Raw genomic sequence first — 25769 nt, 5'->3', positions numbered from 1 at the left:
TGATTCCATAATCCTTGCATTCTTTTTCCATTCCTGCTACATTGTTCTATGGGGCCTGCTAACCAGCATCCCGGGGCCTTGTCCTCAGGGGGCTCGTGGATCCCGGTGACTAAGGACAACAGCCTGATAAACTGATCCTGAAGCTGTAAGCTTTCCCTCCGGAAGACGGAGGGAGGTGACACCACCTTTCGTCCTGCCCAGTCATAACCAGCACCCAAGTTTCCTTGTTCCCCTCGAGGTTATTTGCCCACAACCCATTCTCTGGAACCAATCTACATATTCGTTAAAGGCCTTCTGTTTGCAAGCAACAACCAAAAAATCAGTGACCTTATTTAGTTTAAAGAAATAAAAATATATCAGAATGGAACCTGGGATAGCTCACAGATCCAAATAAACTGTGAAAGAACCAAAACTCAGGAAATCTCTGATACCGTCTCCTTAGAGGCTGCCATAAAATCCCTCCAGCTCTGATGTCTCTCAGCCACTCTGCCTCTCCACTGATGTTTCGAATCCCGGCAGGAAAATCCGTTGGGCTCAGCTCAGCGCTAGGTCTTCCCCTATCTGTTAGCGAGGGCAGCGAGGCAGGGTCACGCGGCGCAGAGCGCAGACACAAACACGCAGGCAGGAAGGAGCTGGAAACCGAGCAGCTACCCCAACGGAAGTCTACTTCGGTCACCCATGTCTGTAAGCATGTATTTTTGCAGTTGATAAATGACAAAGTCAAGGGCAAAAAGGCACAAAAGACATTGCTTAATCAAATAATTTTAATCAAGGTAACAGTAAGTAATGAAGGCGCAATTATAGGAAAAGCCTCTTATTTTACATCTTTAAATTGTTTTTCATTCTCTTTACTTGTAAGGTGTTGAAGGTGGGACCCACTCCTGAATCTTCTTTCTAGTGGTGGAATAGGGTACGTACTGCTGTGGAGTGCCACTCACGTTGAATTTATGGTTTGTCCAAATGTATTTACGAGCAGTAGGTGGTTTTGTTGTTGGAGGATCATCAGTCATACAGTGAAGCCAACGATGCCTGAAAGAGGGAAAAAAAAGGCAGACAGTTACGAAGAGGCAGCACAGTGCGCTGGAAGGAGGGTTAGGAGGGTTAAGTGACGGAGCTACTGTGTTGTTTTAGCGCAAATCTTAGCTCCTTCACTAACTAGCTGAAATTTTCTATGCCTTGGTTTTTTCATCTGAACATTCTTTTTTTCTCTTTTTGGTTGCATCTGCAGTATGCTTAAGTACCCGGGATCAAACTCACGCCACAGCCACAGCAGTGACAATGCTGGATCCTTAATCCGCTGAGCCACCAGAGAACTCCCATCTGAACATTCTTAAAGGATGGTATGAGGAGTAAATGAGCTAATACACATAAAGGTCCTGGAAACAGTCCTTATGCACAGGAGGTACTCAACGAATGTTAGCTATTGCTGTTGTGATTACTGTGGTTCATCAAATCTGACATCGTCAATTCTAAGAAAGGCCATTATTTAATACATCTTTAAGAAAGAATAAATGCTAATTAAATTGAGACACTGTTGATTATATATATCATGTATTCTGGAGTTCCTGTTGTGCCTCAGCGGGTTAAGAACCTGACAGGGGTCTATGAGGATTAGGGTTTGACCCCTGGCTTCGCTCAGTGGGTTAAGGATCCCGTGCTGCTATGAGCTGTGGTGTAGGTTGCAGATCAGCAGCTGCAGCTCTGATTCAACCCCTAGACTGGGAACTTTCATATGCCACAGGTACAGCCCTAAAAAGCAAAAAACAAACAAACAAACCCTTTACCCAAAAAACATGCATCCTAATTTTAGATGAAAAAATCTATTTTAGAACTGATAACATACAGTATTACTGTTAGATGCTAGAGGCTGATGCGGGAGTTTCAGTTTGCTCAGGTTGCTCTGGCTCATGAAGCTCTAGTTTGAAATCCATGAGGCTCCTGCTGAAGAAGAGGGTCTCTGTGTGCATCTTAAACTCAAGCTTAAGTCTGAACACTGCGGGACACACAGCTTGTCATAATAAAATGATTAAATCACAGCCTAAAGTTCACAAGTGTTTCAGCTTCAAGGGTTTAACAATTTAATGTCAAAAGGTATTTGCTGCAAGTTCCAGAGACCTGACCTAGAGAAGGAAGCTGGGCATTTCCTCGTAGTACATTGAAGTACCACTCTAACAACAAAGAAGAATGAAAGCCCAAAGGACAAAGAGTGGAACTGAGCAGAAAGCCATGTTGAATTTACACGGGAAAGGAAGGGGAGCGAGAATTCACAGCAAGGCTCAGCACTCACAAGACAAAGATGACTCCACAGGAAAAGCAAATGAAGTGATAGGCACTGAACTGCAGCTCTAAGGAACACAATGAGGCGGGGGGTGGCGGGGGAGTTAGAGAGGGCGAGCGGAGGAAGTTTTAGTAAAATAACTGAGACTAAAGCTAATGAGAAAATTTTATGATGTTATGTAAGTTTAAAAATATTTTAGTAAAATATTTTAGTAAAATAACTGAGACTAAAGCTAATGAGAAATTTTTATGATGTTATGTAAGTTTAAAACTATTTGCTAACAGGAATTGATAGACATAGCTAGGTAACTGGCGGAAACCAGTAAAAATAGAGATAAAATACTATTACTGTTGCTTTATTTGTGTCTAAAGGTAATTATACCATGATCAGCTAACACAATGAAGAATGAAGTCTGCACATACTGGGTTGGTTTCCTCCTTACATCCTCCAAAGCAAACTGGGGAGTAGGGGAAGGAACCTGAACCAGTAAACCACGCCCATTAACAGGCGCTCTGAACTGTGGTGAGACAGGCTGCACCAGCCGTGCAAACCCAAGGCTGCTACTCATCAAGGGGCTCGAGGTAAATTAAGGCACCGCAGAAATATTTAACTTTCACCTTTTGAGGCAGCTTAAGTGACGAAAGAAAATTTTTATTCACATAATTGCTGTGAAGACTCCTGAAAGTTAAAATGGCATTTAAGGAATCATGGTCCAAAGCTTTTATATGCCTATTCAGTTACTTAACTGAGGAACTGAAGAGCTGAGAGAGAAAGAGAAAATACTCAAGAAAACTACAAGATATGTTTTATAACGCATGAAATCTGAAAATGTTCATCCAGGAAGCCGTGAACTGGCATTTGGCACCTGCCATCAGCCTCTACGTGGATTAAATCAGAAGCCATGGCAGCTGCCAACCTGCAGTAGCCCCTGAGCAAAGCTCGCGAGGTCGGGTCGGGTGTGAGGCCCTCTGTGCTCTGGGAAAACTGGCAGAACAGGTCTTCAGATAGTTGATATTCTTAGATTTTATGAGCCCAATTCTTACATCTCATCGCATCGAGAAAAACACTACAACTTTCACGACGACTGATGTCGCGACTAGCAGCGACCTTCACGAGAGCAGCAGCAGCCGCCTGTGAACTGCGAGCAGGGCTGCAGGAACCTCCCGTCCCTATACCACCTGTACCCTGATATGCCCCCTTTCCTCTGGGGGGGTATCCTGATACGCCCCCTTTCCTCTCGGGGGGGGGTATCCTGATATGCCCCCTTTCCTCTGGGGGGGGGTATCTCAGAGCGGTGGCGAATGCCGCCGCAGGCTGTTCTTCCAAAAGAAAGACAAAACAAAAAAGAGGTCAGTCATCTCTGAGTGCAGCCCCTCCCAAGGCGAGCTGCTGAGCCCTGACCCTGAGGGAACTTGAGAAAGAAACAAAAAACACTGGCCCCTTCGGCTGAGGTGTACATTAAAGGAGTGATTCCAGTAAGCCCAGACCTTTACATCTCCCCACAGAAACTCTAAAATCCTTGAGACATCTGGGCGTTCCCATGTGGCTTAATGGTAACGAATCCAGCTACCACGAGGATGCAGGTTCGATCCCTGGCCCCCCTCAGTGGGTTAAGGATCCAGATTGCAGTGAACTGTGGTGTAGGTCACAGACGCGGTTCAGATCCTGCGTTGCTGTGGCTGTAGCACAGACTGGCAGCTGCAGCTCTGATTTGACCCTTAGCCTGGGAACTTTCATGTGGCATGCATGGGTACAGCCTAAAAAGAAAAGACAAAAAAAAAATACCCAGTTTTCTGTAAATTTTTTGTTCTTACTACCTTCCCTTTGTTACCAAAACTCATAACTCCTAGCTCACCCCTCACCCCCTCGGATGGGTTTTCTCAAGGCTACCCGAGATGCTATCTCCTGGGCTCAGGTCCTCATTTCACCCAAATAAAACTTAACTCTCAGCTTTCAGGTTGTGCATTTCTTTTTAAGTCGATAAAGGCTACTGGCTAGTCAGGGAATGAGTAAATGATAATTTATTCTCATTATGGTAGAATAAGAAACTATAAGAAGTAAGAAAATGTTTATAGTCTGCTAGGCTAATACAACCCTTCTGTCATATTATTAAATGAAGGCTAAAAAAATAATACCTTTTAGATTTCCACACCAAAGGGTTTTTGCAAAACAGGTTTTCAGCTGTGTCATTTTTATTACAATTAATTAAAGACACTAATGCACTAACAGTGTTATTATCTAGAAAACTGTTGAGCTGGCATCACACCCACTGCAATTTTATATCACTGTTATCTTACAGGACAAAATATAAAGTTACTTAAACTTGATGATAATGTCAGTGAGACTACAAATAACAAGAAAGGCAAAAAGTTATAACTACAAAAGATATAAACATTTATAGTAAAAACATATTACACTGTGGGAAAGACTCAGTACTCAAATATATTCGAGTGTGTCAAAATAACTGAAAACAAAGATATTAAATCACAATTACCACACAACTCAAACGGCAACTGAGTTTAAGTGGACGAGGGAATTTTCAGCTGTATATGAGGAAAAAGCATACAAAGGAAAAGGGGAAGAACACTCTCCCTCCTCCGACAATATACTACTTTGCTTAAATTTGAGGCGGTCAGCCATTACAAGCACTAAATGGAGAAATCGATTTGTGAAGAATGAAACAGCCTAGTAGGAAATTTAAAAAATAAAATGTAGGAGTGGCGCAGCAGAAATGAATATGACTAGGAACCATGAGGCTGCAGGTTCGATCCCTGGCCTTGCTCAGTGGGTTAGGGATCTGGTGTTGCCGTGAGCTGTGGTGTGGGTCGCAGACACTGCTTGGGTCTGATGTGGCTGTGGTGTAGGCTGGCAGCTGTAGCTCTGATTCAACCCTTAGCCTAGGAATGTCCATATGCCATGGGTGCAGCCCTAAAAAGCGAGAGAGAGAGAGAGAGAGAGAGAGAGAGAGAGAGAGAGAGAGAGAGAGAGAGGGAGAGAGAGAAAAGAAAAGAAAAGGTATACTATATAAAATAGGTATACTATATAAAATAGATTTTTTTTAAAAAATCACTGCAAATAGAAGTTCCCATCCGTGGCTCAGTGGTTAACAAATCCGACTAGGAACCATGAGGTTGCAGGTTCGATCCCTGGCCTTGCTCAGTGGGTTAAGGATCCGGTGTTGCCGTGAGCTGTGGTGTGGGTTGCAGACTCGGCTCAGATCCTGCGTTGCTGTGGCTCTGGCGAAGGCAGGTGGCTACAGCTCCAATTCGACCCCTAGCCTGGGACCTCCATATGCCGAGGGAGTGGCCCTGGAAAAGGCAAAAAGACCCAAAAAAAAAAAGAAAAAAAAATCACTGCAAATAAAAAGTCTCTAAGATGGATTTTAATAAAGATAAAAAGTTAAATTTTCCCTTTCAGAAAATTCCCAGAAATAAAACATTAACAAATAACAAATAACAGCCAACAATGACAAAAATATAAGCAGTTTTGAATCTTTTCCTTGGATAATATACATAATTAATTTGGGGACTCAAGACAGAACGTTCATATTTCAAGTGTTTTCACTTAACCTCACTGAGCCTAGAAAGACTTCTCCATTTTTCTTTCTTTTTTTTCCCCTTTTTATAGCCACACCTGCACCATATGGAAGTTCCCAGGCTAAGGGGCTGAATCAGAGCTGCAGATGAGACCTACGTCACAACCATGGTAACACCAGACCCTTAACCCACTCAGGGAGGCCAGGGATTGAACTTGCATCCTCCAAGAGACGATGTTGGGTCCTTAACCCACAGAGCCACAATGGGAACTCCAGATTTTTCAATTTTTCAAAAAATAAATATAATAGACTAAAAAAACCCCTCCAGATTGATTTTTGGGGTAAAAATATTCATTGTACTAAAACAATTATTACTCTATCCCACTTTAGTTTATGAAACACTCTCATGCTTTTCGACCATGCCCGTGGCATGTGGAAGTTCCCGGACCAGGGATCAAACCCATACCACAGCAGCAACCCAGACCACTGGGGTGACAAGGCCAGATCCTTAACCCACTGTGGCACAAGGGAGCTCCACTCAGTCATTTATTTAACACTAACCTAATATTTCACACTTTAAATTTGAGGAAACAGAATTGAAATGACTTTCTCAAGGTCCCACAGTGTATGTGTTACAGAGCTGAGGCTTTAGCATAGCTTCCCAATGGCTGAAGAGAACGCGCTGATCAGGAACTTAAATAGAATTAATAGATGAAAACTTGTTGGAATTATGATAGCATCTAAGTATCTGTCAAAATCCTGAGATCATTTTAATCCCAGGATTGTGCTCAGTTACAAATGCATGAATATTTATATTCATAAGCCATATTAGTATTTATAGAATATGAAGGACCATTTCTAAGCTTAATATCAAAGGCAAAAAGCCATAAAGAAAAAAATGGGGGAGTTCCTGTCGTGGCACAGTGGTTAACGAATCCGACTGGGAACCATGAGGTTGCGGGTTTGGTCCCTGGCCTTGCTCAGTGGGTTAACGATCCGGTGTTGCCGTGAGCTGTGGTGTAGGTTGCAGACGAGGCTCGGATCCCGCGTTGCTGTGGCTCTGGCGCAGCCCAGTGGCTATAGCTCCGATTCAACCCCTAGCCTGGGAACCTCCATATGCCGAGGGAGCGGCCCAAGAAATAGCAAAAAGACAAACAAAACAAAACAAAACAAAACAAAAAAAGAAAAGAAAAAAATGGTATGCAAACTATTGCGTTTGGAGTGGTTAAGCAATGAGATCCTGCTGTATAGCACAGGGAACTATACCAGTTACTTAAGATGGAACATTATGGAGGATAAGGTGAGAAAAAGAATGTATACATATGTGTGACTGGGTCACTTTGCTGTACAGTAGAAACTGGCAGAACACTGTAAACCAACTATAACAGAAAAATAAAAATCATTAAAAGCAAAAAGAGGAGTTCCCGTCATGGTTCAGTGGTTAACGAATCCGACTAGGAACTATGAGGTTGCAGGTTCGATCCCTGGCCTCGCTCAGTGGATTAAGGATCTGGCGTTGCCATGGGCTGTGGTGTAGTTCGAAGACGCAGCTCAGATCCCGCGTTGCTGTGGCTGTGGTGTAGGCCAGTGGCTACAGCTCCGAATCAACCCCTAGCCTGGGAACCTCCATATCTCGCAGGTGCAGCCCTAAAAAAGAACAAAAATAAATAAAGAAAAAAATGGTAAATTTACCACATAAAAATTGAAATGTTTATATCCTAAAACCCAGAAAATAAGATTAAAAAATAGTCAGGGAAAAATATTTGTAATATACAGAAAGTAGTTCATCTATCACGACAAATCACAAAGAAAAAGTCTAACATCCAAGAGAAAAACGGATAATAGCTGTTAAAAGTCATAAAAAGAAAAAAGAAAAATGACAACCAAAAAAGTTTAATCAAGGAAATGAAAATTAAAACAAGACATAACTTTGGACTTGCTAAACCAGCAAAGATTTATGAAAATAATAACAATATCCAGTATTGGTGAGGTTATAGAGAAATCAACACTCATACAGCTGAATGTATCTACAGTGAAAGTGTACAGTGAGGGTGATTTGGCAGTCAGCACCAAACACTTATACACGTCTGGATGCAGCAATTTTACTTGTAGGATTGCTAGAGAGGGTGTGGAGAAAAGGGAACCCTCTTACACTGTTGGTGGGAATATAAATTGGTACAACCTCTATGGAAAACAATATGGAAGTACCTCAGAAAACTATATATAGAACCACCATACGACCTAAAAATCCCACTCTTGGGCATATATCCGGACAAAACTTTCCTTGAAAAAGATACATGCACCCACATGTTCACTGCAGCACTATTCACAACAGCCAAGACATGGAAACAACCTAAATGTACATTGACAAATGACTGGATTAAGAAGATGTGGTATATATACACAATGGACTACTACTCAGCCATAAAAAGAACAAAATAATGCCATTTGCAGCAACATGGATGGAACCAGAGACTCTCATACTCAGTGAGGTAATGTTATCACTTATATCTGGAATCTAACATATGGCACAAATGAACCTTTCCACAGAAAAGAAAATCATGGACATGGAGAACAGACTTGTGGTTTCCGAGGGGGAAGGATTGGGATGGATTGGGAATTCGGGGTTCATAGATGCAAACTATTGCCTTTAGAATGGATAAGCAAAGAGATCCTGCTGTGTAGCACTGGGAAATATATCTAGTCACTTATGAAGGAGCATGATAATGTGAGAAAAAAGAAAGAATACATATATGGGTAACTGGGTCACCTTGCTGTACAGCAGAAAATTGACAAAACACAGCAAACCAGCTAAAACGGAAAAAAAAAATCATTATAAAAAAACTTAAAAAAATAATTAAAAAAATAAAAATTTGTATTTGTTAAAAAAAAAAAAAAAACTTACTTGTAGGAACTAGCCATAAGGAAATAAGGATGTGTGGGTAAATGCTTATATACAAGGCTATTAACCTAAGGTTTATTTATAATAGTGAAAACACGAAAAGAACAAAACCAAGAATAATTTAGGGGAATTCCCGTCGTGGCGCAGTGGTTGGCGAATCCGACTAGGAACCATGAGGTTGCGGGTTCAATCCCTGCCCTTGCTCAGTGGGTTAATGATCCGGCGTTGCTGTGAGCTGTGGTGTAGGTTGCAGACATGGCTCGGATCCCGCGTTGCTGTGGCTCTGGCGTAGGCCGGTGGCTACAGCTCTGATTAGACCCCTAGCCTGGGAACCTTCCATATGCCGCAGGAGCGGCCCGAGAAATGGCAAAAAGGCCAAAAAAAAAAAAAAGAATAATTTAGGAAATACAGCAGAAACTGGCACAACACTGTAAATCAACTTTAATTTAAAAAATAATGGTACAGAGAGTATTTCATGACTTGAGAAAATATTCACTGTACGTTAATAAGTTGGAAAAGCAAGTTATTTACCTTAATGATACTAGGTAGTATTTATAAGTCATCGGTATTGTACTAAACATTTTATAAACATGACCTCATTTAATCCTTAAAACAACTAACTCTATGAGGCAGACATTATTATCCCAACTTAATAAGTGAGGAAACTAGAGCACCAAGAATCTAAATAACTTGCCCAGGATAGTGAAGATAGGATTCAAACCCTGGCTACCTCTTTTAAAAACCAAAACAAAGGATACATATGCTTAGGAAAAGAGGGATGTGGTTTTGTCTCTGTGGGGTAGGATCATAGGCTACTTTTATTTACTTTGTTATTTTCTGAAAAATTTTTGTAATAAAACATGTACTACTTTACAATATGAAAGAAAACTATTAAAAGGAAAAATCCTAATTCAAAACAACTAGAGATGGTTTTTAAATCCCGTCCAAGTGTTGAGACTATAAGTAGGTTCTACCTACTTCTAACCTCATCTCATCCCACTTTAAGCCATCACTAACAAAACAAAACACACAAACAAAAAACCCCACTCTCTTTGAAGTACTAAGTACTTCAGTGGCAGAGAGACTGTTTCTCTCCGTTTAACTTAATGGAAATTTTTTTCTACATCAATTCCATAGTACAATGTCATTCACTACAGTTGCATAGAAAAGGTTCAAACTGTTCTTTTAATCTAGAAACCTCTAAATTTTCTACATACAACCATCTCTAGCATATACTATACACTAATAACCTGTGAACACAACAAAGATTTAGTCTGGAAATTGGAATCAAGAGTAGTTCCTTGTTTACCAAGAGTAACACATAGTTTATTTCCATACCTCACGTATGAAATTTTTCAACAATTCATCTTTGTGAAATGTTAGAATCAGAAGCACTGAATAGTAAGTGAAATGTGTTAAACAAAAGCTGGATTAAAAAAACCAAATTATGTCTTCTGCTTATGATTTATACATTTTAACTAAGAAAAGTTATAAAGTAACATTCTGTAACACAGCAATATCTACTTAAACATGCAGTTTATAGTTTCTTAGAATGCAATGTCTTAATATTCTGATTTTCTGGAGCAGAAAATAAAGTAAAACATGAGGCAGGATCTATTTTGAAAAGAAACTTGCAACCCATTTTACTGAGTAACACTCATTCCAATTCAGTTCAAAGAGTATTTTACACAACCCCTACTATCTGAAGAAGGATAGATTAAACAGATACATTGAGAGGAAGAAGACAATATTCTTTGGCATTGAGAGGTGGCGATTTATTTAGGAAAACAATATTTTAAAAGACTGTAACATATAATTCAGGGGACAAGGTGGTAAAAAGGACCAGCTGAAGTTAGAATGGAATTCCCAGGTACATCTATCAAATTCATACAAAAGCTATTAAGAGCTAGAAGAAGCAAAGAAAATCACTGTATCCAAAAAGCCTGTATGTTTAAATATATTTGCATTCATTCAACAAATATTTATGGAACAACTACTATGTGCTAGAAATTGTTTTAGGCATGAGCCACCCAACAGTGAACAAAGTTCTTTTCAAAGAGTATGGGAGTTAGAGAAACAATCAATTGAATAACATGTAGTAAAATGCCAGGGAGAGAGAAGCAATACCAAGGAAAAAACGAGAGCAGGGAGGGGGACACGGTGCCAGAGAAGAACAGGGCTCTTTAGCGAGGGCAGTCTGAGGAACTGCTGCAACAGCCACTTGAACAAAGTGAACGCAAAGCGACTGAGGCGGGAGTGTGCTCCCTGCTCAAGGAAAATCCAGAAGGCCAGCGCAGCTCTACGTCAGGAGTCCGCAGGGCAATGAAGAGGGCAGTGTACACAGACCTGGCAGGACCAGGGTCCCGTAAGGCCTCCCAGACCATGTAAGGAACTGGGATTTTAATTCTTACCCTGGCAGGAAGCCAACAGAGAGTTCTGAGCAGAGGTGTGAGGTGATCTGAGTTACATTTTAAAATAACCACTCTTATTACTTAGTGCACTGGGAACACTAGTGTATGGTAAGAATGCAAGCCAAGCAGTTGGGCGGCTGTGGTTGAAGTCCAGGTAAGAGATGACTGTGGTTTGGAGCTCCCGGCCGGCATGGCGCAGCGGAAACGAGTTGCGGGTTCCATCCCTGGCCTCGCTCAGCGGGTTAAGGATCCAGCGTTGCTGTGAGCTGTGGTGTGGGTCGCAGATGCGGCTCGATCTGGCGTGGATGCGGCTCTGGCATAAGCCGGCAGCAACAGCTCTGATTTGACCCCTAGCCTCAGAACCTCCATATGCCGCGGGTGCGGCCCTAAAAGGACAAAAGACAAAAACCAAAAACAAAAAAAACAAAAGAGATTACTGTGGTCTGGACTATCACAGAGGTAGTGATCAGATGTAGGATATATTCAGAAAGTAAAGCTGAAAGAACCTGCTGATAGACTGGTTATTACAGAAAGCAGCTGGGGAGGACCCTTAAATTTTTGGCTTGAGTAAACAAGAGTCACTGAAGTGTGTAGGAACATTTTTCTTGATATGTTCGTGAATCTACCTACATTGGATATTTGAAGGTATTTTAAAAAATCAAATATACTGCATTTATAAATGTGCCCTAAAATGCTTAAGGGGATCTAATTAACTAAATTTGCAACTGGAGATAACTGCTTAGGAAAATTTAATCCTTTCCATTAGAGTTTATCAAACATTCATCAAAGAATAAGAGAATATAATGGTTCTTTATTTTTATGCAAAAATATTCAATGTACTAATCTTGTTACCTATTTATAAATAGAACCTCAAAGATTAAGAACAACTATGTTTTAAAATCTGTAGCTGTAATAAATAGAACATTAATTTTAAACCCAAACTGCCATTAACACTGTTTATATACAAAGCTCCTCAGACACTGAAACACCCAAACTGAAAAACAGAATATTAAGTGAAATGGGAAAAACATCCATGATATATTAAGTGAGAGCAGGGGGAAGAGAAACAAAATATTGCATATAATAAACAAACATACATATTCACAGACGTATCTATATAAAGCAGCTCTGACCAATAACTCAACCTGTTCTTTACACTGTGATCCTTTAAAAACATTCCTGTTCTACTCAAAAGCAGACACTCAGGTATTTGTTGAATGAGTGAACAAAATGTGAAGTGCTTATTTCTGGGCCAAGGAACTAGAGTGTACCTTGTTTGTACCTTGTATTTCTCTGGATTTTCTAAGTTTTCCACAACAATTTGCACATTTTTATAATTAGAAGGAAATATTTTAATGATGATTATAAAGATGGTTTTAATAAACAGAAAACTGCTTACATTACTGAGAGAAAACAAAACTGAATATAATTATGAACTACAGAAAAAATTTATTTCCAAGGACTACAGGAAATATGCCAGATGTTGACAGTGGTTGCCTCTCAGGGGTGTATGTGGATTATTCCTGCCCCTGGACAGGTTCTTATAAATTTTTCTGATCTCTCCACATTTTTTTCAAGAACAGATTCCATTTAGATTCAATGAAGTTCATACTGCTAAATCAATCCTGTCCTTATCTTACGTAACCTCTCAGCAAAAGTCAATACCACGAGATTTCCCAAGTTTGTTGAAATGCTAATCTCTCTTGCCTTTCCTCTTATTTTGCTAGCTACTTTTTATTCTTCTTCGCTGGCTTGACCTGTCCTGTTCCAGATTCATATACCTTGCTGTTTACTCGACATCTGTTCACTTGGATTTCTGAACATACAGGATCTCAAACTTAGCACACCCAGAAAAGAGGCTTCTGATTCCTGCCCTCCACCCTCACAACTTAGCCTTCTCCCGGTCTTCCCAAGGGAACCAACAGCACCCTCCTCTACCCACCTCCCCAGCCCCAAACCTAAGAATCAGCCTTGACGCCCCTCTATCGCCTCCAAGTAATCCCCCTAACCTGCCACCTTACCTCCTGGCGAAAGCTTCTAGAACATCTTCTGCCAAGTGAAAAAAGCTGACACCACGATGTTAGGTACCCTAAATAAATCAACCTTACAGGAGAAAACCGTCTATTCATGTCACGGCACTGGAAAAACCTTCAAGGACAAAATTATTTTGTTTTTAAAAAAAGAAACCTCTTGAACATGTGCTATATTTTTAAAAAAGTACTTATGCATTACTTGAGTAATTTAACCATTAATTTTAATAAGGAAAAATCAAATACACAAGGAGCAGAAATAGTGCACTGCACAGAGGAAGAAAAGACATGTTACTTAAAATGAACAAAAGGTGCCACCATGTGGGGAAAAAAGTATACATACAGTAAAGAAAAATCTAGGCAAGCCATCCATGGTTTTCTCCTTTTTTAAAACTTGGTTTAAAGGATTTCAGAGTTTCAATACTCCACAAAACAAAACAAAACAAACAAAAATACTTTGTTTTTCCTGATGTAAGTGAAAACAGTCATTTTATACGATTTCTCATAAAATAGTCCAGATTTTCTACCATTCTACTGGTACTCAACAACATTTTATCTTGTCAGATTTCATGTAGATACTGATTACTTACCTGGCTTACTAACATAAAAATGAAAATAAAGATGATTTCACATTGCTGTACAGATAATGGCAACGAGTCAACTTAAAATTTACGGCCATCAAAAGTGGTAACAAACAGGGCTTGTAATCTACTGAAATACTTTGAGGGTTCTACTCAGTCAAGTTAAAGAAGAAATTAATATCTCACCGCTGACCTCATAAAATAAAACGGATAAGAAAAGGAAGGTACTGTACCAAAGAAAAATAGCAGACACTAAGTACAGTAGTAGTCTACCAGCTAGTATTCATTAAGTGACTCTAACTATAAGAGAGAATTATATTTTGTTTACCGATATGAATGTATAAACACACCAGGTGCCTGACACATACTGAGGTGTTCAATAAATATTCATTAATGGAACAAACTGTAAACTGAGTGCTGCGTTAGAGTCTAGCCAAAAATTTTTTTTCTTTGGGTCTTTTTTTTTTTTTTTTAAGGACCGCACCTTCAGTACATGAAAGTTCCCAGACTAGGGGTCGAATCAGAGCCGTAGCTGCCGGCCTACACCACAGCTCAGGGCAGCGCTGGATCCTTAACCTACTGAGAGAGGCTGGGATCAAACCTGTGTCCTCATGGATACTAGTCGGGTTCTTAACCTGATGAGCCACAGCAGGAACTCCTAGGCAACAGATTTTTTGATTTTCAAGGTGCGTGGAGCTCCACTGCTCATCCCAGAGGTATGTTCCACTGTGTGTTCCTTCTGTTTATCTACTGGGAGACCTAACAGCCTTACTGACCGCTGAGAGATTCAAACAAAAAAGCCTTGAGACAAGACAGCCCAAATGAACTCACTTTCCCACAAAATTTCAAATGTTCCCACCTGACTAGGGAGCAGTAAGTGAGCCACAGAAGTTCACCAAAGATATTCCTTGGAGTTCCCATCATGGCTCAGCGGTAACGAACCCAACTAGCACTGGATCCTGTGCTGCTGTGGCTGCGGGGTAGGCCGGCAGCTGTAGCTCCGATTCAGCCCCTAGCCTGGGAAGTTCTGAAGGGAAATCCTTCACCGGGTGAGACTATGCAGCCAGTCAACAGACCGTAAACCATCACAGGCCACACTGGGCACCAGACAACCCAGAAGGACAGAGGACAGGACAGCCTGTCACAGCTTGCCAGCCAGGCAGCATCGGGTGTTCCTCTCCCTGGGAGTCTGCAGTAGTTCACGCGGCCATCTAGGAGCTACTGCCTTTGACTCCCTAGCTGACATGGCCCAGGCTCAAGGGAGATGAGAGCCACAGCAGGGAGGCGCAGGAGCTAACCAGACTCAAAAGCTTTATATCCACAAAAGCTAACATCTCCAATAACAACTGCACAGGCAGGGCTTCAGGATTTCCACTTCCCTACACCACAGCTCATGATGACGCCAGATCCTTAACCCACTGAGCGAGGCCAGGGATCAAACTTGTGTCCTCATGGATGCTAGTCAGATTCATTTCTACTGAGCCACAATGGGAACTCCCTGACTCATTTTTTTTATAGTTTTATTTTTTTTATTTTTTGCCATCTCTTGGGCCACTCCTGTGGCATATGGGAGGTTCCCAGGCTAGGGGTCTAATCGGAGCTGTAGCTGCCAGCCAGAGCCACAGCAACGTGGGATCCGAGCCGCGTCTGCGACCTACACCACAGCTCACGGCAATGCTGGATCGTTAACCCACTGAGCCAGACCATGGATCGAACCCGCAACCTCATGGTTCCTAGTCGGATTCGTTAACCACTGCGCCACGATGGGAACTCCCTGAACTCACTTCTAATAAGGAGAATACCGATGTGTGGGCTATAGCTCCGATTCGACCCCTAGCATGGGAATTTCCATATGCCACATGCACTGCTTCGAGCGCATTTCTAAAAAGGGGGGGGGAGGGGAGAAGGGAGTCCCGTGGTGGGAAAGCAGCAATGAGACCTGTTATATACAGTGGAATTCATCAAATAAATAACTCTATTTAAAAAAAAAAAGAAAAAGATGCAAGTACAGGAAGGGAAAAAAAATTAGAATGTAAATGTAATCTAATCTTTGGCGTTGAACTAATTCGGCACCATTGTTGTGGACTTACAGGTTTGAGTATATAGAGGAAAAAAAAAGAGATTTAGAAATAGGAATTTACACACACACAGAGACACTTTTTAGAGGCATTCTTGAGCTTGTCCACTGAGAGGGCCTGGGAGCACTGAGGCCCCAACAGCGATAAGCATACCTTGCACGCAGAGTATTAGATCATAAATACTCTTCTCTCCTAAAAAAACAGCAGGCAAGAAAATAAACAGAAGACTCTTCAGAGAAATGGCTGTTTCTATAGTGGGACAGGGAAAGTATAAGATGAACCTGGAACATCTTTTGTCAGAAAGAAAGAAAATGTTCTAAGAATGATGGAGACATTTCAAAGGGAACCAAAATGCAGACTGATGGATACCCACTGGCCAAAATGAGTTCAATCTGAGCAATAAAAGAACAAATTATAGGGAGTTCCCTGGAGGCTCAGTGGGTTAAGGATCTTGTGTTGTTACTACTGTGGCTTGTGTTGCTGCTGTGGCGCAGGTTCAGTCCCTGGGCCAGGAACTTCTACATGCCTAGGGCATGGCAACAAAAAAAAGAACAAATTAGAGTAATGGATTATACCCATCGATTAAAATAACAGTTCACACATACATATATATAAATTAAAATTGGAAGAGGAACTGGACAGTTATATGATCTCAGTGTCTCCTCACAAAATACTAATTAAGAGCAAAGGGAACATGAGTAACTGCAGAATGGAAAACCCTGGCAAACACACCCCAATCAAGGGGCAAGTTTTCAGTAATGAGACAAATCAGAATCAGATGCCGTTCGATAGAATGCAACACGAAGGTTATGGCAGTGCTTCTGTGACATTACTGCCAAGGATGCAGAGCCTGCATCTCGTCATGAGCAAACAGTGGGCAAACCCACACAGAGGGACATTCTACAACATAACTGGCCTGTAATTTTCCAGTGCTAAGATCCTAAAAACCAGGGAAAAGCTGAGGAACCAATCCAGGGTGAAAGAGATGAGAGAGAGAGAGGTGAGATCCACATGGAACGCGTCACTAGACCCCTCTTGCTATGAAGGACATTACTGGGACACGTGACACAACAGGGTCTGAAGATTGATTAGAGAGCAGTGGTGTATCACTGTTAACCTCCTAACTCTGAGGGTTATAAGGTGGTTCATCAAGAGAATGTCCTTGTTTGTAGGAATCACACACTAGTGCATTCAGCTGTGATAGGACATCGTTTTGGCAGCTTTAAAATGATTCAAATACTTGTAACTTTTCAAACAGTTTAGGATTTGTTCTCAAAATTAAAAAAAAAAAAAAAACCAACCTGTAAAATAGATCACATCCTACCGTACCTTCCAGGGACATACAAGGAACTTCAGAAAAAGAGCCAAAGGATTTACCCACGGTCTACAAGACCTACATGATCAGGGCCCGAGCTATTTCTCCCACCTCATCTCCTCACACCTTCCCCTCACTTATTCCATCCCTGCCAAACTGGCCATACTGCTGCTCTCTGAATACAAATGACACATCTCGAACACACGGTGCATCTGCGCGCCTAGTTCCTACTGCCTGGAGCTATTCACCCCCCCACAGAGCCCCCCTTCAAATGTCACTTCCTCAAAAAAGCCTTCCCTGACCCCTGTGTATATATATACATAAAACAGCTACCTCCTCCACAAAGGAAGGGGTTGCTCTTTACCCCTTTATGAATGCCAGCTTCCTTGCATTTACTGTTGCCTAACATATATATTTTCTGCTTCCCCTCATGAGAGCAAGGACTCCGCTTCATTCAGTGTGGTATCCCTAGTGCCCACGATAGTTCTTGGCACCTGGTAGGTACGAAATAGTTATCTGAATGAGTAAAACCTGCCAACCTCTTCCTTTAACAGGCATTAAAATAAATCTTTAAGGTAAAGGGTCCAGAGAAAAGAAAGGAAGCCACAAACAGAAAATCCAGGTGGAATACCTTGCTCTCTAATAAAAGATTAATCAACCCAACTTCAAATTTATTCATGGATCAAATCAAAGCTAAGAGTATAATTCTACAATGTATCGCACTCAGCAAAGGGGGCTTCTGAGAAACAAACAGCTGAGCTCACCCAAACCACTTCTCCCTACAAAGACCATCGCAAGCCTTTCCAGCTCCCCTTACAAACAAGGGTCATCAAAAGGACTCGGACCTTAGGAGGCTCCACACGACAAAGAAACTCAGCTTTGTGTTCTCAACTGCCCTCAGGCACCTGCTAGGGTGATGTTCTCGTCTATAGCTTTTAGCTTCTCTTTCATCTCCCATCTTATATATGAAGGGATTTGCTTAGCTGAATAGTACTTTTATCATTTCAGATTTTTACCTATTTAACAGTTTTAAATGTTTCATCCCACGTAAATTAGTCCCCTTCCCCAACCCCCCTCATCCCCCCAAAACAGAGACCTTGACACTGTGTTAGATGGCGGCTTTGAAGGAGATGGCCACCAATCTGAGGAAGACAGCCCACAGGGCTCCCACAGACTCTCAGGAACAGCCCCACCCCAAAAATAATCAACCAAACAATGAAAACTAGGAGGACACCTTGCCTCCGAAAGCCAACATTCCACTTTGAGATCTTGGTCTCAAATAATGCCCCTGGCATATACAAAGTCCCTTGGGAAAAGGCAGGCAGCTCCAAACCTGAAACCACAGTTCCTCAGACTTTAACAGGCCGTAGGTTATTATTTCCCATTCAAAAGAGCGTAAAAATCCAGCCTCAAATCAGTGTAAGGAAACAAGGAGTTTTATTAAAGACATAATCCAACACTGTGGTCTTCAAACGACATCCCTGACATGAGTCAATGCTCCCAATCAGTCCAAATAGTGGATGAGAGGTTGAAAAGTGGAGGCAGGTGAACTCTTACACATTTTGCTCAGCTCACCTTATATTTTTAAAAGCTATTCTATCCAATCTAGTAGCCTACTCAATTTAAGTCAAATAAATTCCCTTCCTCAGTTGCATTAGCCACAGTTCAAAGTGCTCTGGGCAGTAATAGTGGGAGACTTTAACACCCCACTTACAGCAATGGACAGATCATCCAGGCAGAAAATCAATCAGAAAACACAGGCCCTGTATGAAGCATTAGACCAGATGGACTTAATAGATATTCACAGGACATTCCATCCAAAAGCAACAGAATACACATTATTCTCAAGTGCACATGGAACATTCTCTAAGATTGATCCCATCCTGGGCCACAAATCCAACCTTGGTAACTTTAAGAAAACTGAAATCATATCCAGCATCTTTTCCGACCACAACGCTGCACGACTGGAAATCAACAACAACAGAGTGCTCTGGGCTGCATGCAGCTGGTGGCTTTCCTGCTGGACGCACAGACACACAACATCCCCATCACAGCAACGCCTACTGGACAGCGCTGTATTTAAATTGACAAATACCTTTAAAAATAAGCACTTCAAAAATACGAGATGTCACGAAGAAACACAGATGTCCACTTTCTCTTGAAAAATCATAGCTAGAACCACTTGGCTGACTTCTCGCCTGATGGAAGTGGACAGCGTGACCAGGGCTGCTGCCCTCCTTGACGGAGTGTGTGCGTCTCAGTTCCTCATCGTCCCCGATGCGCCCAACGCTCTCACATCTGCACTTCACTCACGCGCGACACATGCCTGGGTTTCTACGGAGTCTTTAGAAGGCAAGCGACTACTACCTCAGCTGCGACTCGACAGAGCCCCAAGCTGCTTCTGATGATCAAGATCAACTGAAAATGTCACAGCCAACCTGTCAGTTTTTTGTGAAATATCCTAAACCAACTAGAAAAGGTCTCTAGTTTAAATATGTATCAACCAGCAATGTATGAAACAGATATAAGGACTCGCTTTGAAATATCTGATGCAAAACTTGGTAATTCAAGTAAGAGCATTTACAATTTCATTTCAAAATTGGCATGTTAAAAAAATCATAGGTTTGAGAGACTGGGACAGGGGCTCTCACGTTACAGATGAGAAATCCAAACTCCAGAGAGGGTATCGCATGTGCTCTAAGTCCAACTGCCAAACAAGATCAGAGGCAGAGTTCTTTCAGCTTTTCTTTTCACTACAGCCAAGTGTCACTACAGCGTACCGTTTTCTCCCAGAGTCAGCCACAGCGCCACACACCCCAACATACGTCCCCACAGGCTGTTGACGCTCCTCCCTCCGGAGACAGACTCTATCCTCTCTGCTGAACTCGGCAGGTCTCTAACAGCCTAGACCCATATGGGCGCCACACGGGATGACTTCCAAGACTTATCCGCATGACGCAACGTGGCTTCAGCCTGGCGCGCGCGCTCAGAGCATCTGCCTAAGGAGGCTCAGGCTCCCTGAGGGTATGGCAGCCCCACATGCCAGCTATACCCTCAGCTAACAGCCAGCACTGAGGGAACACATCCTCCGATTGTTGCCGGAGCTGCTCCAGGTCGTGGCTCAGAGGGGCCAACGCCCACCTTGAGCAGCAGTGTCCGCGTCCCCCTTCAGCAGGAGTTAACAGGAATCTGTAAGGTCCCTGTGGGTCCAGACACAAACAGAAAACCCAGAGGGAACCGAGTGGGACCAACCAATGATCTGACCTACAACAGAACCTGAGTCTCATGAAACAAAGATTTTTGACCACATCAGCATATTAAATGACAGACTTTCTGGCAGCCAGACATTAAAGACCAAAAAGGATAAAAAGGGAGAGGCATCCCCTTGGGAAGGGAGGACCCAGCCCTCTCCAGGTGACAAAGGCAGGAGCCTCCCCATTCCATTGTTAGCCTCACTCCTCCTTCGTTTTATTCCTTTGAAATTAAATCCCTCTTGCCACAGGGCCGCCGCCGGGGTAGAAGAGGATCTGTGAACTTAGTTTCCGCTCCTCTGTTCTTTGGCTACTGAATACAACTTGTGCATGGTCTACCTCAAGCAGGGTCCAACACGATGATTCCAGCAGCCACCCTTTGGCCTCCCACTAGAAGCCTCAGATACCCTGCAGCAGAGAGACGCTTTACCTGCTGTGTCTTGTATGACTTCCTGAACCACAAAAACTTAGAGATAAATCCTTATTGTTGTTTTACGCCACTAAGTTTTAGAGTAACTAGTCACACAGCCAGCATAACTGGAACAGATGCTTTCAGAACACCACTGACCACCGTGAAAATAAGCAGATATTCCACAAACACTAGTGTAATAAACTCCTTACTGCAGGGTCAAATAAAATAAAACGATGACTTAGCTTACCATTCCGGGGGCACCATGCTTCCATCTACATCCCAGAAGGTGTCTCTGCCATTCATCTCAGTAGTATATATAACCCACCGGTGACGGCCTAGATGCAAGATCATCATTTAGTTTCAAGAGAGGCGAGGAAATAAAGACAACCCTATAAAAAAAGCATAACTGCATCACATCAAAGACAACAATCTTTTTACTAAGAAAAACGATCCTGGAGTTCCCGTTGAGGCGCAGTGGTTAATGAATCCGACTAGGAATCATGAGGTTGCGGGTTCGGTCCCTGCCCTTGCTCAGTGGGCTAAGGATCTGGCGTTGCCGTGAGCTGTGCTATAGGTTGCAGACGCGGCTCGGATCCCGCGTTGCTGTGGCTCTGGTGTAGGCCAGTGGCTACAGCTCCGATTCGACCCCTATCCTGGGAACCTCCATGTGTCGCGGGAGTGGCCCAAAGAATAGCAAAAAGACAAAAAAAAAGAAAAGAAAAAAAGAAAAACGATCCTTCATAAGAGAAATGTTAGAGAACTAGAGCCCTGGGTATATGAGAGAAGGTGAACTCCCGGAAGCCTAAGGCCAGCTTTCATCAGTGTCTGCCACAGCCGAACCCCGGCAGGGGACTGGGATCCACTCTGGGGGCAGGGCTCAGGCCTTTCCCTTCGTGGAGAACACGTGCTTCTTCCCAGCTTCCAGGCCAAGGGAGTGCTAGAGAGGGACCCCGTGCCCAGTCGTTTGGCGTATGCAGGAGAGAAAGTGCTCCTCCGGAGACTGGGGCAAGAGGTATGTACTCACAGCTATCATACCTGAATTATACGTTTCCATATAAATTATTTACAATAACCTCCAGAGACCCTTTTGGAAATTGGTGATTATTAGATAATAAGCAAACATTATATGTGATGGTTAGATAAGTAGAACAGTTCATGTCATCAAAACAGTATGACTACATTCTTTTTTTTTTTTTTGGCCCCCCTACCACATATGGAGTTCCTCGGCCAAGACGCAGTTGTGACCTATGCCAAGCTTACAGCAACAGCAGAGTCTTTAAACCACTGTGCCAGGCTGGGGATCAAACCTGCCTCCTGGGACTACAGAGATGCCACCCATCCCATTCTGCTGCACCACAGCAGGAACTCCTGACTGCATTCTTTAACAAGTTTCTGTGGGAGTTCCCGCTGTGGTGCAGTGGAAATGAATCCAACTAGGAACCATGAGGTGGTGGGTTTGATCCCTGGCCTCGCTCAGTGGGTCAAGGATCTGGTGTTGCCATTAGCTGTGGTGTAGGTTGCAGACGTGGCTTGGATACTGCATTGCTGTGGCTGTGGCGTAGCCCGGCAGCTGTAGCTCCAATTCAGCCCCTAGACTAGGAACTTCCATATGCCGCAGGTGCGGCCCTAAAAAGCCAAAAAAAAAAAAAGGAAAAGAAAAGAAAAAGAAAAACCACCACCAAGTTTCTGTGAAATACTTGAGAGCCTAACCACGATTTACAAAACTTTTTAAGTTAGGCAAAGACCTGGATTTTAATGAAGACAGACACTTATTATCACTGGACATTAGGCACGCTTTATGAAACTCAGTTTTTTTAATCTCTTAGAAAAGGATGATTATACCCACAACTTAAGGCTGCTATGAAAATTAAGCATCTCACACACAGACCTAGCTCAGTATGGGGCACCTAAGTGCCTAATACAGAGTAATTCCTTCCATTTCTTCTCCACTGCTCTCATTTATCCCTTTAATGGATTTTAGGCCAATAAGCAATCAGTCATCTACATTTCAGTTTTCCTAGGTAAACATATAGTCAACAAATATTGACTAATGCTATTTAAACATGAACTTACCTATTAAAAGAAACATAGATTTGAATGAGGCTTTGTTTCTTTTATGAGAGAAATCAGCCCTGAGAATAATTAACTAAAAGTAAACTATAATCCTAAGAGTTTACAGCGGGACATGAAGGCAGATGGAGGAAACCTTAAGAAAGGGTTCATGAAGACAGGCCATAACGATAGAGCTGAGCTTTAATAATCTCATTTTATATATATAAAAATTTTATTTTATTTTTCTGTTTATGGCCGCACCTGGAGCATATGGAAGTGCTTAGGCTAGGGGCTGAACTGGAGCTGCAGCCGCAGGCCTATGCTACAGCAACCGCAACAGCAGACCTGAGCCATATCTACAACCTAAGCTGTAGCTTGCAGCAAGGCCAGATCCTTAACCCACTGAGTGAGGCCAGGGATCAAACCTGCATCCTCAGGGGCACTATGTCAGGTTCTTAACCTGCTGAGCCACAATGGGAACTCCTATACATAAATTTGAAATGTGCATACGCAGACTCCAAAATTCCACCTTTTTTTTTGGTCTTTTTGTTGTTGTTGTTGTCTTTTTAGGGCTGCACCCTTGGCATGTAGAAGTTCCCAGGCCAGGGGTCGAATGCAAGGTATAGCTACTGGCCTACACCACAGCCACAGTGACTTGGGATTGTAGCCACATCTGTGACCCACACCACAGTTCACGCTGGGGGGAAAAAAAAGAAAAAGAAAGAAAGAAAAAGGAAAACCACCAAGTCTCTGTGAAATGAAAGAGCAACACGGGATCCTTAAGCCACTGAGCAAGGCCAGGGATCAAACCTGCAGCCTCATGGATACTAGTTGGATTCGTCTCTGCTGCGCCACAATGGGAACTCCCAGGTTTATATCACTCTTAATACCAAAGTACTCTAAAAAATCTGTAATTCACAAGTATCCAACTGATGATGACGAACACGAATGCTGCTTTTAGAATTTACTACTAAAACAATGCTACAAAGGTTGTCTTTGTTTTGCAAGAATATCTGAGGTGAATTCTTAGAAGTGGAAGTGCTGGATAAAAGATATGTGCAATGGGGAGTTCCCCTGTGGTTTAGCAGGTTAAGGACCCATGGTGCAGGTTTGAATCCTGGCCCAGGAGCTTCCACATGGTGAGGACAAGGCCCAAAAAAAACCACAGTGTAGGAGTTCCCGTCGTGGCACAGTGGAAAGGAATATGATTAGGAACCACGAGGTTGCGAGTTCGATCCCTGGCCTTGCTCAGTGGGTTAAGGATCCGGCATTGCCATGAGCTGTGGTGTAGGTCACAGATGTGGCTCGGATCCTGCGTTGCTGTGGCTCTGGTGTAGGTTGGCGGCTACAGCAGCGATCAGACCCCTAGCCTGGAACCTCCATATGCCTCAGATGCAGTCCTAAGAAGACAAAAAAGCAAAAAAAAAAAGCGCAATGTAAATTGTGACAAAATTTACCAACTGTCCTGCGCTTACCTATACACTTTTATGGCATTTCCCCACATCGAGATCTATCAGAGTGGCAATTACTTCAAAATTTGATATGTGAAAAAAGATAACGCTGCTTTTCTGTAACTGCAAGTGCGGATAAACATCTTTTTATGTCTTTGTTGGTCATTTAGTTTTCTTTTCCTGTGAATTATCTTTTTCCTTTTTCTATTGAGTTTGTCATCCCTTTACAAGTACTTTGTAAAAGTCCCCTGTACATTACAGAAAATAAAGTCAAACCAAATTCCAATCTTACTTCCATAGTCATACCAAAAAAACTATTGTACTCACCAAAAAACTGCTTGTTGTCTTCATAGTATTTGTTTCCGTATTTGTCCTCCCCTACTAAGGTTCCAACTCTCACATCGTTTGCCCTGGGAATGTCCAAAAGACAACAGACATCTTAGAATGATTTCTTTTGTTCACAACACAATGTACGTAGAGAGTACCAACTTTCACAAACACAGGCAGCTGCACCAACTAGAAAAACGAAGAGGTGCTGGGTATGGTCACTGGTTGTCTACATCTCGCCTTCAGCCTCAGGCTCACCTCCACCCACTGTGGAAGAATCAGCTTTCTGGTAAGAGCTCTAGAATCCCTGCTGGTGTGATGCCAGGATCGTGACAGCAGGAGAAAAGAGAAACTGACCCAACGTCTGCGCCTCGGTACACTAAAACATATGGATGCAATATTGTCAAACTACGAGTCTACTTTTATCTCCTATCCCTTGGCCGTGAAGCACTGGAATTAGCAAACACCTTCAGGAAATCTGGAAGCTAAAATAGCTCATCTTCTTAAAATGATACGAATATATCCTGGCTCCTTCATTCGGCTCTGAGTCTCCAAGTCGGTTTCGGTGGATGATGCTGCTTGGCCGAGTGTATAAGGACGAGGCAGGGACCATTGGGATCATCTGGTTCGAGGCCATACTATACAGAGGAGGAAAACGAAGGCCAGTGAAGGGGTTTTAAAAAACAAAAACCCCCAAAACTTTCCCAAGGTCACACAGCGAGTGTTTGGCAATGCTCGGTACGCTCCAGGAAGCTGGGCAGCGGTGCAGTGCATATGTCCCCGTCTGCATGTCACAGCTCTGTCTGGCCTCTCTCCGGGAGACCCCTGGACAGAGGGACGCCAGGCAGAGGCTGGGCCGGTTGTCCTTGACAAGAGTTGCGGATCCTCCAAGGTGACCCAAGCCCAGGCCCCTTTGCAAGAAACCGGCCAATCCAAGTCCAACCCCGGACGCTAAGAGCAGGTCTCTGGCCGCCTACCTGAAGAGAACCCGTAGGTAGCCGCGGAGGCCGCCGTGGCCGCTGACCTGCTGCAGCCCGCGCCTCAGGACCTGCACCAACTCCATCTTGGCCCCCGGGCCCCGCCTCCCCGGCGCCCCGCGGAAAACCCACCGGAGGGAAGCGGCCACTCAGCGGCAGGGAGCGACGC

General features: G+C 42.9%; 1 protein-coding gene across 1 annotated transcript; it reads right to left on the bottom strand.

The window, feature by feature from the left end:
- Nucleotides 1–750: 750 nt before the first annotated feature.
- On the bottom strand, nt 751–25769 carry NDUFA12 (NADH:ubiquinone oxidoreductase subunit A12). Its single transcript, XM_047788267.1, has 4 exons — nt 25601–25769; nt 24624–24706; nt 21041–21128; nt 751–1029 (listed from the first exon to the last, which is right to left on the bottom strand). Exons 1-4 carry the CDS (start codon nt 25684–25686, stop codon nt 849–851), a joined length of 438 nt encoding a protein of 145 aa, XP_047644223.1. The 5' UTR covers nt 25687–25769; the 3' UTR covers nt 751–848.

Source organism: Phacochoerus africanus, chromosome 7 (genome assembly GCF_016906955.1).
Source record: "Phacochoerus africanus isolate WHEZ1 chromosome 7, ROS_Pafr_v1, whole genome shotgun sequence".
Classification (NCBI taxonomy): Eukaryota; Metazoa; Chordata; class Mammalia; order Artiodactyla; family Suidae; genus Phacochoerus; species Phacochoerus africanus.
Note: the sequence above shows the minus strand (reverse complement) of the source record. Positions and strands in the feature narration are given on the sequence as shown.

What these genes read in the sequence shown, in the direction of transcription:
- NDUFA12 (XM_047788267.1), bottom strand. Translation starts at nt 25,686, where the DNA reads ATGGAGTTGGTGCAGGTCCTGAGGCGCGGGCTGCAGCAGGTCAGCGGC. An exon ending in TACCTACGGGTTCTCTTCAG is followed by an intron (nt 24,707 to 25,600) that starts GTAGGCGGCCAG and finishes GGACATTCCCAG; the next exon opens with GGCAAACGATGTGAGAGTTG. An exon ending in AGCATGGTGCCCCCGGAATG is followed by an intron (nt 1,030 to 21,040) that starts GTAAGCTAAGTC and finishes TCCCTCTTTCAG; the next exon opens with GCATCGTTGGCTTCACTGTA.